The sequence below is a fragment of the Haliaeetus albicilla genome, chromosome 1 (genome assembly GCF_947461875.1).
Source record: "Haliaeetus albicilla chromosome 1, bHalAlb1.1, whole genome shotgun sequence".
Classification (NCBI taxonomy): Eukaryota; Metazoa; Chordata; class Aves; order Accipitriformes; family Accipitridae; genus Haliaeetus; species Haliaeetus albicilla.
The window spans coordinates 9,085,964-9,098,126 of record NC_091483.1 but is presented as its reverse complement, the minus strand read 5'-3'; the positions used below and the strand labels follow the sequence as shown (position 1 = coordinate 9,098,126).

General features: G+C 49.9%; 2 protein-coding genes across 9 annotated transcripts in view; one reads left to right on the top strand and one right to left on the bottom strand.

Moving 5' to 3' along the window:
* The window catches only part of G3BP2 (G3BP stress granule assembly factor 2), a 32,165-nt gene extending 25,651 nt beyond the window's left edge, over window positions 1-6,514 (bottom strand). For both annotated transcript variants that reach the window (XM_069778799.1, XM_069778808.1), the window contains exon 1: window positions 6,383-6,514. The gene's annotated coding sequence lies outside the window, so the exon portion shown is untranslated. The remainder of the gene's footprint in view (window positions 1-6,382) is intronic.
* Window positions 6,515-8,888: 2,374 nt separating this feature from the next.
* The window catches only part of USO1 (USO1 vesicle transport factor), a 35,457-nt gene continuing 32,182 nt past the window's right edge, over window positions 8,889-12,163 (top strand). For 5 of the 7 annotated variants that reach the window (XM_069778779.1, XM_069778757.1, XM_069778748.1 and 2 more), the window contains exons 1-3: window positions 8,889-9,053; window positions 9,521-9,607; window positions 9,730-9,794. In XM_069778779.1, the coding sequence (XP_069634880.1) occupies window positions 8,988-9,053; window positions 9,521-9,607; window positions 9,730-9,794 (218 nt within the window). In that variant the 5' untranslated portion in view covers window positions 8,889-8,987. The remainder of the gene's footprint in view (window positions 9,054-9,520; window positions 9,608-9,729; window positions 9,795-12,163) is intronic. The other 2 variants (XM_069778773.1, XM_069778766.1) reach the window with 1 other exon arrangement.

Below are 12,163 nucleotides of genomic sequence, written 5' to 3'. Positions count from 1 at the left end.
GGACGGAGCTTCATCACAGATTTTTTTTTTCCAAAGTACCTATTAAAAAGCAGATCACAGCCACCACACATTCTTATGAATACAGCAATAAACAAAGTACACATGTTAACAAATTGCTGGCATACCACAAGGAAAACTGAAAATGCCTCTGGGTACAAAACATAATAATCTGTGACAAGTCATTACACTACATCAGATCTGTATCACACTAGACACTTTCGTCACTGGAAGCCGTGCTATTTCAGGAAAGGCCGACGAAACCTTTCAGAAAACCTGAGAGAGAAAGGCAAGTACGCAATGACTGCATGCAGCCGATTCTTCCCTAACGACTTGAAACGGAAGTTGGTTTACATGCTCAGAGAGATGAGTACCATCCACCTCTGTCCATATTTCAAGTGACAGCAGTATTGATTTATATCACAGAATCACAGTATTTTACAGGATGTCTCAGTACAATTCTTCACCTGTCTCAGTATTATTTCCTTTCATTATCTCTTCAGAGATCTCTACAGTGGTAGCAGAGGCTCAGTGAACTGTTCAGGTTTCCAAGTCATTAAAAGGCAGTAAAATAAAAATGCAGCTACTTCTTGCTATCAACATGGGTGCCATGAAACCAAGTTTTAAAAAGATTAAAATCTTCGTGTGTCCCAATTAGTATAGCACCTCCTTAAAGTCAAGGACCCAAGTCTTAGCGGGCCTGAGGGGTTTGGAGGTAAAGGCACCAGTGAAATTTAAGTCAAAACCCAAGGCATTGGCATCAACAATTTAAATAGTCCAAGCTTACAAAGAACGTTATCTCCGTGTTTTACCAGGCACTAATGGAAGCCTCATAGATACATATACTCTGTAAAAGCTACTTTTCCAGTTTTCATTGGCATGTACTCAAGAGCCAAGGAATAACAGCTAAGGAAGAAGAATCTGAGCGCTCTTCTCCCTTGAATAAAACGAGCCACATTCTTAGATCAGCCTGAGCGGCCACTGGGAAAGCATCTTAATGAGAACTTACTGCTCGAGGCACTCACGTATATACTAGCCAGAAACTAAATACTGAAACTGAGATGGCAAACACCAGAAATCAAGTAAGTTTATCTGCTAGTTTCTTTACGGTGCAACCGTACTGTTAAAGAACCCCCCCTCCATCACACACACTGAAAAAAGCCGTAAGCTACAAAGACAGCGTAACGCGAACACCCATGCAACTGCTGCGCATCCACAGGTAATCCTCCCTACGTCAAGCTGACATAACGATTTAGCGACAAGATTTAATTTCTACCCTATTCAGTACTTCCGTTTCCTGTGCTACCAGGAAGGCACGCTGGATTTGCAGTGCATTCTTGAACCATGGAAAACCGGCAGCCACGCGATATATTTCGTAACAGACTCGCAAGCTGGAGGACAAAATGAAACATTTTTTTCCAGACAAAGCTCAGAGGTAAGGGACCTGGAGCCACCTACCGGAGGGGCCGGACTCCAGAACTGGAAGAACATGCACACGCATCAATGCAATACTTCTTGTTGCAGCTTCAACTGGCATGACTCAAGTTCCTAACAACAACTTACGCATACAAGTGGGCCTGGATAAGCTTGTCACCGTGATCTCAAACAACCGAATTCCTATCTTGAGTTATTTCCATGGTCACTTCTTTGAAGAAAAGAAAAACAGTGGGAGAGTTAGCACAGAAAGGAACTATTTGTTATTTGCATGCAAAGATAAGCAAATGAACAAAAGCAGAAAGGATATTTTCCTCAGAAGAGGAACACCAAGTGCAACTGCAGAGTAGTGCTGAAATAAATAGTAACGTTCATTTAACTTTGCGACAACTTCCCAGCTACATTCTGTTAGATTCAGGTACAGGGTTATTACAGACTTTCCTCAGCTCTGCAAAAACCACCTTTCCATGGCCCGGGATAAGAAACACGAGACATGACAAATAAAGGAAGAAGTTAGCCTTTGCAAGGAGATGAAACTGTGAAGGGCTAAAAGGATGAGATGTAGCTCACGTTAGGGCAACTGTACTGAAGTTCTTGGGAACCAACTGCTATGATAATTTCTCAAGTCCACACTGCATTAACAATGTGCAGATTCATTCAGCCTGTAATCATCTTTATACGTAAAATTTTATTTATAAAATGTGTTTGTCACTTCTTCATCTGCATAACAAAAAAAGCCACCCAAACTATCACCCATCAGTTCTCACAGAAGGGCAGCAGCAATTCGTTTCTGAAGAAGTACTGAGGGCCACTATGCACTGAGTAGTCAAAACATTGTGGCACGCATCTTGCTCAATAAGCAGCTCTTACACTAGAAAAGCCTTTGTTTTCTAAAATATAGGTAAGTCATCTCATTATTATTACTCTTACCCTGTAGAAAAAAGACATGTGACTAGTTACCTGTGGCAAGGCATTAAGTTAACTGAGGCGATGACTGAGCTACAGAATGCTGGCGGACATGCCCAAATTGAGGTATCCGGCAAATAAAATTTGGCACGAAGTCTTTGGTCATGCCAAAAGAGGTAGTTCAAAGCCACCTCCATCCTGTTTCAAGACAGACCAACGACAGTGACGCTGCCTGGATACTTCACCAATTATACCTCAAAAAAACCCCCAAACCCAACCAAAACCTGATCTGAGTTGTGACAGGAGCTCACCAAAGCATCGTCTGAACGTGAAGGTAACCTCCACTAAGACAAACTTTCAAGCTGTGGGAGGGAGATGCAGGCCTCGCCACTTGTTTTACTAAAAAACTATGAGCAAGTAAAATATTTTGTTTTATTGACAAGCAAATTTCATCCCCTGAACAGCGCTTCCATAGAAGAATTCGTCCACGACTAAAGGCACACAGACATTGAGCTATAGTTTTACAGAAATCTGCAACAGCGTGGCTTGTTCGTAAAACCGCAAGTCTGTAACTTGTGTCCAAGTCGCTGATCAGATTTGAATATACCACTTAAACTGAAAATAAAATTGTGCAAAACGTTCTTGCAAATCAGAAAGATGCTCCCCACAAAGCAAGCAGACAAAACAAAGCCACAAGGGACATCGTGCTGCTTCCCACACCACAGGAGCTGAGGGAAAACAGAAGGGAAGGGGACAGCAGCTTTCACATTCTTGGACGGGTTTCTCCTAAATCCAGATTACCACTTTTAAACTGCGTTTCCTACTGCAGACAAGCAGATAATGCCTGAAAGAGTGTGCCTGCTACCGCAAACCATAAGCGTGACTCTGAGATCCCACTACTGCAACGCATTGTGTGAGCAGCCACACCTTGAATAAAGCTAAAAAAACTGGCCACTGACACTCCAGCTGGCACAAGCCAGGGCATCTGTAATACAGCCCTGCAACGGCTTGTGGTTACTCCATGGTAAAGTAAAATAAGCATCAACCGAAACGAAAAACTACTGAAAGAGCCATCGAAAGTCCCAAACAACCCAGTTCAGTACTGAAACCACCTTCTCTCTTTCATGCCCTGCGAGGTAAGCGCTCAGATCATCCTCCCTCTGCAGTAAGGGCCAGCAAACCTGTATAATCTACCAGAATCCCTTTACTTTATGATCTCCTTTACCTAATCCGCTACAATTTGAATTGGCTGAGCCCCAACACACAGCATGTAGTTCTTTCAAATCAAGCTGGCCTGCAGGGCTGTTTTGTGTGGTGTTTTTTTCTTTTTTTTTTGGGGGGGGGGGGGCGGTTGGTGGGGGATTTGTTTTGGTTTTTTTGTTGGGTTTTTTTTTTTTGAGAGGAGCTTAATAGCACCCTGTATTTTAGGCACATGACTACTACAGGGGACCATCTTCTGGGCAGTTAAGTTGCACTATCCAAAAGAGCTAACACCCCCCTCAATAGCAATAACAACAGCAACCATAGCCAATGGCACCACCCTTTCTGGGGAAGCCACTGCATCTCTCTCGCTGCATGTGTCATCATCCAATGCCAGGTTCAGTGCCTTTCTTCTGCTATCTCATCAGATATACCTATTAGTCTGACATATTAATCTTTTCACATGTTCCTTGAGTTGCAACGCAGTTCTTCATTTGTCAAATACTCTCAGAAGAAATGACATCCAGTGTCACAACTGCTACAGCAAGAAGGAAGACTCAAATTCACCACTGTGCATTAAGATACTGTGTTTCCTCAGCCTATTTTGAGCACTGTAAAATATTCTTTAAGTGTGACAGTAGATGTATAATTTGAAATCTCAGTTCCATAAAGTAAAACATTTTATTCATAAGGATACCGGTGGATAAGTAGACTGGATGGTCAGCTCATTCTGTTTTCTCTTCAGTGTAAGCTAGCTATCACGGAGAAGACTTTACTCTGCTAATGAAAAAATCATATGATACCGATCATAATTCCACAGGCCGAGACCACATCTGCCAACTAGAACATTGCAAGGACATTTCAAATGGTAAACCAAGATCATGTCTTTTGCACCCAAGCTACCAGAGTCCACAAGAAGAAGGAATCCTTAAGAATGGAAAAGGTTTCCTAGGGTAGGTATGGCCCTGTAGGCATACTTACAATCACGATGAACATAGAACGTGTCGTTAATGATAAATTAACTCCAGAAGCTAAGGCAATACCAGTTTGTCAGTAACAACACCCTCTTGGCTCAGAATGCAAGCTGACAAAGCCTATACCCACTCGCAGCGCTACGGTAATACAGCTATAGTACCTTCAGGAACTTGGGTATACATTGCAGTTCGTGCTCCACATTACTTCATGTGAAGTCTGCCACATAGCACGGAGTAGGTTGGCATAACCTATGCTGCAGAGTGGTCATTTCTATTAAGCTGGTCACTGATCTTCATTCTGCTACCACTCCCTAATTAAAAGCGTCCATAAGAGAAATGAAAAAAAAAAAAACAAACAAAAAACCCACCACCCTGAAATACCTGAGACAGCAGAGAGTGCTTTACACAGAAGATGACCGCCTACTAAGAGAGGGTATCTTTCCCCTCATGCTCCACCAACCCATGACAGACCAAAGGATAGCGTGTTGGCTTTAAACATACAGGTTGTGTACAAGTAGCCTACCTGCACAAAAACCGAGCAAGGACCAAAATAAAACTTACCCTATTTCTCAACAGTTGAAAAATACCATGGGTATCTTTACGCTTTTTTCTGTAGCAAAGCAGAACACTTGCACGCTGAACTTGAAATGCCTAGAACATAGAGAGCTCGGGAACTGCCAAACCAACATGGAAGGCCACAATAAAAAAACCCTACATGACTGACTAAGTCATTATGGTTGAAATCAAGCAATAATCTCGTATTCCCTCACTCGCTACTGTGTTAGCTCTTTCGTGCAGTGGTGCTTGGCACCAAGCTGAAGATCCAGGGTCAGCCAACTAACCGAGGGATTTAAAAAGCTTTGCCGTGGGGATGCTCCTGCACACCAACACCGGAACTGCAATGACCTCTACTTTAGCCCTCTGAGGTTAAGGGCAGCAAAAGCTGGAGAACACACCGAATCCAGCTCAGAAGGCAAACGAGAGAAGCTCGGAGAAGATCTACCCAAGGCATCCAGATCTGCAGAATAAAAGGTGCTCGCAACAACTTCAGCCATATTACGTGTGAAAAACCGAGAAGCTCGCGTTGTGATTGGGGAAAGAGGAAGCAGAGAAAGGCGAGGTCTGCAGAACCGGGATAGATCTTGCAGCCGGCGATGCCATCGCAGAACCGATTCGTAAGGAGGGCTCGCTGAGCCGAGGGTGGGAAGCTAAGCTTGCTCCCACAGTACAGACGGGGCCGCGGAACCGCCATCCCGCACACGCCGAAGCCCAGACACCTCTGGAGGCCCCTGGAAGGCAACGCGTCAGGCGAGCGGGGAAGGCGAGCGCGGGGCCGAACGCCGCAGCACCCAGTCACGCAGGGCCCGGGGCGGTACGCCCGCAGGCGGCGGGCGAGGGGCCGCTTCTCCCCCCGCCGCCCGGGGCGAGGCGGAAGAGCGATCGCCGGCAGGCCACACGCCGCCAAGGTGACGGCGAACAAAAGCCACCTCCCGCCCTCCGCTCCCCCCCCCACCCCGTTCCCCGGCCCGGACGCCCCCTCGCCACACCGGGCGAGGAGCCGGGCCTGGAACCAACACCCGGGCCCGGCCGAGTGCGAGGCGGGCGGCGAAGGGCAAAGCCGGGCCCGGGGGCGCTGCCGTTTGGCGCGCTGCCGCTACCCTCCCCCCCCCCCCGCCCGCCCGCCGCCTCACAGCCCGGCGCGCGCGCGCCGCGGCCGTTAAACGGCCAACCTCCCCACAGCCACCGCGGCGGGGCCTACCCCCGATCTCCCCCCCCCTCCCCTCATCGCTCACCTAAGGAAAAAGTCGCGGTGCGCGGAGCCGGGGCAATCCCCGCCCCCCCACACACACCCCCCCACACACCCCCAGGACCTGCTCGGCGTTCGGGCGCGACGAAGGTGTCCCGCAGCGGGGTGCAGGACGGAGGCGAGCGGGGCGGCGGCGATGTCACGGCCGGGCGGGGGAGGGAGGGAGAGAGGGAGGGAGGGGCGGCCGGGGCTCGCGTGCGCGCGTGCCTGTGCGTGCGTGTGTGCGCGCCTGCGCGGAGGGAAGGGGCGGGCGGGGCCGCGCGGGGAGGCGAGGGGGCGGGGCGGGGGCGGGCGCGCCTGCGCCGCCCGTATTGCCTGCGCTCTGCCCGCGAGGGGCGGGGCGGGGGCGGAGCTTCCTCTTGGGCGCTCTCCGCCCATCCCCGCTGCTGTTCCGCCCGGGGACGCTCCGGGCGAGCGGCCGTTTCCCGCCGCCGGTGGGGCTCCGCGGTCCTGCTGTACCGGCGTCTCGTTCCGCTTCCAGCAACGCGCAAGGCGGGTCCGAGTGGCCGGTTCTCACCCCGCCGCCAGCCGGTAAGAGGCCGGCGCCTCTCCAGCTCGGCTTCTGCTTGGTTTAAAATGAGCTTTTCCACCCCTCGCAAAAGTTCGGAGCTCCTCTCTGCAACAGAAATATTGTTAGAGCTAGGCCGAGATCAGAAATAATCCATGAGCGTAGGTCAAATACCAAATAATGACGTCCCGGTGCCTGGCATGTGCTACTCCTGCAGGCTCCCCATCCCGGAGGGCTCTGGCTTGTCCCCTTGACTTGCAAAGAACCGGCTGAGGCGTCAGGACACGTCAAACGTCCTCCTCGGAAGCAAATCGCTGTCTTTCCCTGAGTTTGTATATGTAAGGATGGAAAAATTTGAAATAAAGAACTCTCGTGTTTTGCGGGAGAACCTGGGTTTGGTTGGGGTTTTTTTCTTGGTGAGGGCCAGAATCTCCTTATGCCCAACGCGAGGGTTTCTGGCGAGTTCTGGTGCTTGGTGCGTGTCTGCTGCAACGCACCTGGTTACTTGGCGAGTAAAACTCAGGGAAGGTTTCTTTGCTGCCTGGCAAGGCAGAAATCCTCCGCTCCTCGTGCCAGGTGGTGTCTGCGCAGGGAAACAACAGGGTCGGTGGAAAAGGAAAACCGTGGCCAGCCCAGAGGTTTGGGCGGTTTCAGAGGAAGTTTGGGTTTTCTCGCTCATTATGGAAGATGCTGCTGGGGAAAAGGCAGTTGCTTAGAAAAGGTGTTTACCTCCAAGCGGGATAATGCAGGGCAGGCGAGAGGTGAATGGCAGGTCTGTGTCAAGTATTGCAGAAACGAGAGGTGATTGCTCTGCATCTTCTTTTTACTAGGCTGAGGGGTTTGCTGCACCCCAAAGCCTACGGGCTTTTTTTATGTTAGTGGAAATGCAGTTATACATCAACAAAACTGCTTGGCAAAAGCCTGTTTTGTAATGAGTGCTGTGGCATCTCACCTTTTTAGACAAATGCATTGGTTTTTGGTGTCTGTCTTTAGATGGGGGAGGAAGCTATTCGTTTTAGAATACGGAAAGAGTAAATGTTTAGTTTCAATTACGTTTTTTAAAATGTTGATTTCGTACTTCAGTTGATGGGGAAAATAAACTCCCCAAAACTCTTAATTTAAATTGCGATGCGAGAGAGGTTCCCTCCCTGGAATGAAATGAACTAGTTTTAGTCCCAAGTAAGATGATCGGTTTCTTTCTGTGTTAATTCAATATTGTTGCTATAGAATTTGCTGTAACTTGATACACAGAAAAACCCAAATGCTGCCAAGCCAAAAGTCCGGCCAGTAACCCTCGGGAGTGCTGTGTCAGGGTCATGTGCAGATGCAGTGCCTGAAGGGTTTGGAGCCCTGGTTCTTGGCTGCTGTTCCTCAGCAGGAATATGGAAAGTGCTGCAGTAGCATCCAATGAGGGGAAGTTCAGCATCTGAAAGAAAATTAACTACCTAGTGCTCTTCTCTTAGACCGAACCGCCACTGGTATCCGGCCACGGTTCTGTTTCTCAGCAGGCTGGTTCCATTACAGAAATGCAACACAGTCATTTTCTTCTTTTAATTAGGAGTTGGCATCGTGTTTTCCTTTCCCGCTACAAACAACCGCGGTTTCTGAATCGCAGGCCGAAGAGTTTGCCTCGGGGTTCTCCCGGACGCACCGACAGACCCCGGGAACACCGGGGAGGAACTGGGTTACTGGGGTGTCCCGGGTTGAGTTTTCAGGCCGGTTAATGCCCGCAGGCACCGCGGGTCGGTTTTTCATTCTGAGCAACAAGACCTTCTGCTGACTGACGTGGTGTGCAGCGCTTTTCTCGCTTCTTGTTTTTTTTTTTTTTTTTTTCCCGGGTGAAAAACGTGAAAAATGCAGGCGGTGAGGGAGGGGGAGTATCGCCCAGCCGGGTCCCGCCGCGCTGCCGGCCCGCGTTACCCGCGCCAACCCGGCCAAGCTCCGCCCCCGCCGTGACGAGCCCGTGGCCGCCGGTCCCGCCCCCCGGTGGGCGCGGCCGCGGATCTCCCGCCCCTCCCGCCCCCTCCGCCCCGGCCACGTCGGTGCCACGTCGCGGCGCAGGCGCGGTGGACGCTTCCGTCCCGGGGGCGGCGGCGGACGCGGTAGAGCGGCGGCGGGGGCGCGGGGGCGAGCTCCGCTGTCCGCGCCGAGCCCGGCCGCCATGAATTTCTTGCGGGGCGTCATGGGCGGCCCCAGCGCCGGACCGCAGCCCTCCGGGGCCGAGACGGTGAGCGGGGCTGCGCCGCGGCCCGGCCGGGCCTAACCGCTGCCGCCGGCTGGGCTGGGGTGGCGGGGCCGCGGCGGGAGCTGCGCGGGCGGCGGCGCGCCGCCCGGGCCGGTCTCCCGCAGGGTAGCGTGCGGGGCCGGCGGTGGGGTGTCCTCGGGGATCGGACGACGGCTCCTCTCCGCTGGGCCCGGGCTGCGGACAGCGCGGCCGGCCGGTCGGCTCCTCGCTGGGGCGGCTCCGGGACTCGGTGCGCCTTCCGCGGTGCGCGGCCGCAGGCTGGGGTTTGGCGGGGTCGGTGCGGCGCCTCGTTGTGCGGGGGGAGATGGGAGCCGTCGTCCGCGTGTGGGGAGGTAGCAGCGCTCCCGTGCACTGGCTGAAATGAGGGTGTGTTTCGCGGAGCGCTTCGGAATCGGTTGCGCGGCCGTGGCACGTTGTTTTTTATCGCGCGTGTTTCTGTGCGTTTCCAGATTCAGAAGCTGTGTGACCGAGTAGCTTCCTCCACGTTGTTGGATGACCGGAGGGATGCTGTACGTGCTCTTAAATCACTGTCTAAGGTAAGCACCTAGCTTCCTCGGGAGCTGCGTGGGTTTTTAACAGTTTGTGACATATTGCTTAAAACGTTTTGCTTGGACTTTGGCTTAGGCCGTTAACTACTGTTCCATGTGTCTCCAAACAGAAGTACCGCCTGGAGGTAGGCATACAGGCTATGGAACATCTGATCCATGTTCTTCAGACAGACCGGTAAGCGTGCTGCTGACTTTGGGCAGCCACTTCCAGCTGATAACCTGGCCCTTCCCTGCTGCTGAAATACACATCTGTAGGGTCAGTTCTCTGTTCCAGTGAAGCTAGGAGGTGAGCTGGGTTTCTAACAGCTCTTCTGCCACAGTGGCTTTTTGTGATGGCAAACTTAATCAGAATGTATTCAGAGGTGAAAAGAACAGAATTCCAGGAGCTTGGCTGAGGGACAGAAAGACCAGTTCTAGTGTAAAGGTGACAACCAAAGTGCATCTAAATGCTTCTCAGTGATCAGTTTCCACTACTGTGGAAAGGTAAATCCTAACTTATAATTATGTTAATTAAATGTGGTATTGGAAATAACTCAAATCAACCTGTTATTGGGCAAAATGTGAACTAGACACAATTAAGAGGAAATGAAGGGAGTCAGCAAATGTGTGTCTTCTCAGGTGTGTGTCATCAAATGAATTGGAATAATTCTGTCATGGGGAATAATGCAGGCTTTTCTATTGAAGGGTTGAAGTAAATAGGAGAGCTGGACTCCATGGCTGCTGTTAAGACAGATGACACTAGTCTAAATACTTTATGTGGACTAGAAAGTAATATTTCTGCAGTCCAGCATTTAAAATAACTTTGCTATCCATCTCTTCCTGCAACTGATGGTGTTGCTGTACTTGATAGTACCCACCTGTTGTAACTTGGAACCTGTTTGCAGTGCTCTGATTTAAGCTTCAAATACTGCATAGTTCTGGTGCTTAGGTAGGCAAGTGTGTTGAGACACCCTTTCAGTCTGGATTTGAACATAAAGCTGGTAAACATGTAAAAAAACCCCCGCAGTCATAAGGGCATATATGGACTGCTTGCATGTGTGTATGTGGGAAGCATTTTCTAAAGCCAAGCCAAAGGAGAATGGGGAAAGCAGCAGTTCAGTGTCTAGAAGGAGGCATTATTGCCATTCTGTTGGCTGGGTAGTTAAAAATGAATGTCTGGCCTGCATGCGACTTGCAGGATGCAGACAGTAAAAGGGAAGGTTATGGGAGTAAGTGTCACTGATGCAAAGGGGAAGCCCTTCAAAAAATTAGGTCAAGGAGCCTGCTTTCATCCACTTATCTGCTCATGAGGCCAGATTTGAACTTTGAGAAGGGAGGCGGGGCTCTGCTGGTCTCCTTGCCTTTCAGATGCTAACCTAACCCTTCAGGGCTGGAACTTGAGAGCTTTTCTGTGCTTTTTGGGCTCCAGTTGTCCCTTTGGAGTTTTTGTGTGCTGGGGCTCTGTGCAGATGTCTTGTGTGACAAGTTTTTGAGTTAAAAAACCAGCAAATACGTAGTTGTGGATTTGGGGTTTTCTGCTGAGAAAATGCTGATAGGCAGATTAACTACTGCGTGTTTTATGGTGGACCAGCACATCAGCTGGCCTACATGTTGTATGCTGTGGTTCATTTGAGAGAGGTCTAGTTGTAGCACCTGTGTCTCATAAGTTCAGGTATGTGTTACAGGTGGTGTGAGTGCACTGTTTGGTGTCTGTGAGTGCAGAGGTGAGGCTTTGGGGACTTTTTCACTTGTAGGAATACAAAGCAAAGCTAGCTCATCTGAATAATTTGTTGATAAATGAGTCGCAGGCTCAGCTGTTCCCGGTGCCCAGTGTGACTGGCATATCAAACTGAGAGGATGGTGGTGTGACAGAGGACAGTGCTGTTGTGCTGTCATCGCTGTTTCAGTGTGTGCCTGTAGGTGTGATCTTTGGACCTTCGCAGTGTCCACCTGAGGTGCCCTGAAGCTTTCTGTAGAAGTGGAAAATGCTCATTTGCTCTTCCCCTATTTTTTTTTGTGTTGCAGCTGCTTAAGATTATTTTTAAGTAGCAGCAGCAACAATGCAACTTCAGAGAAAAGAGAAGTCAATGATTGACTCAGTTTGTTTTCTCACATGTCACTGTATTCATGTGAGTGACTCGTGTGCTGGTCCTGTACACGGACTGTGTGGCTCTGAAGTTTAAGATTACAGAAGGTCTAATTTGATTAGAAATGTGAAAGGACGAGGAAAACAGTATGCTGAAGTCAAAACTGTGACTTTTGTTTTCCTCTGTAGCTTAGCTTTAGGGAAGTATGCTTCTTTAGTGATTATGAAGTTGGCCTGAAGATGGGTGACTGAGCTCCTGAGGTGAAGCTTTTTAGCCCTGAAGCTGCTGATAGTTGTTATCTTACTGACTGGAGATGTTGCACACCTATCTGCCTGTTGTCTGGGATGTAAGCCTGTAGTTGCTGTGTTTTGCATGCTTCAGAATGTGAATGTATTCCATGGGATTCCTGTCTTAGTTCCCAGCTGACTAGAAGCAGGGGTTGGTTGGACTGTATCAGGTGAGGCTTAATCTGCTCTCC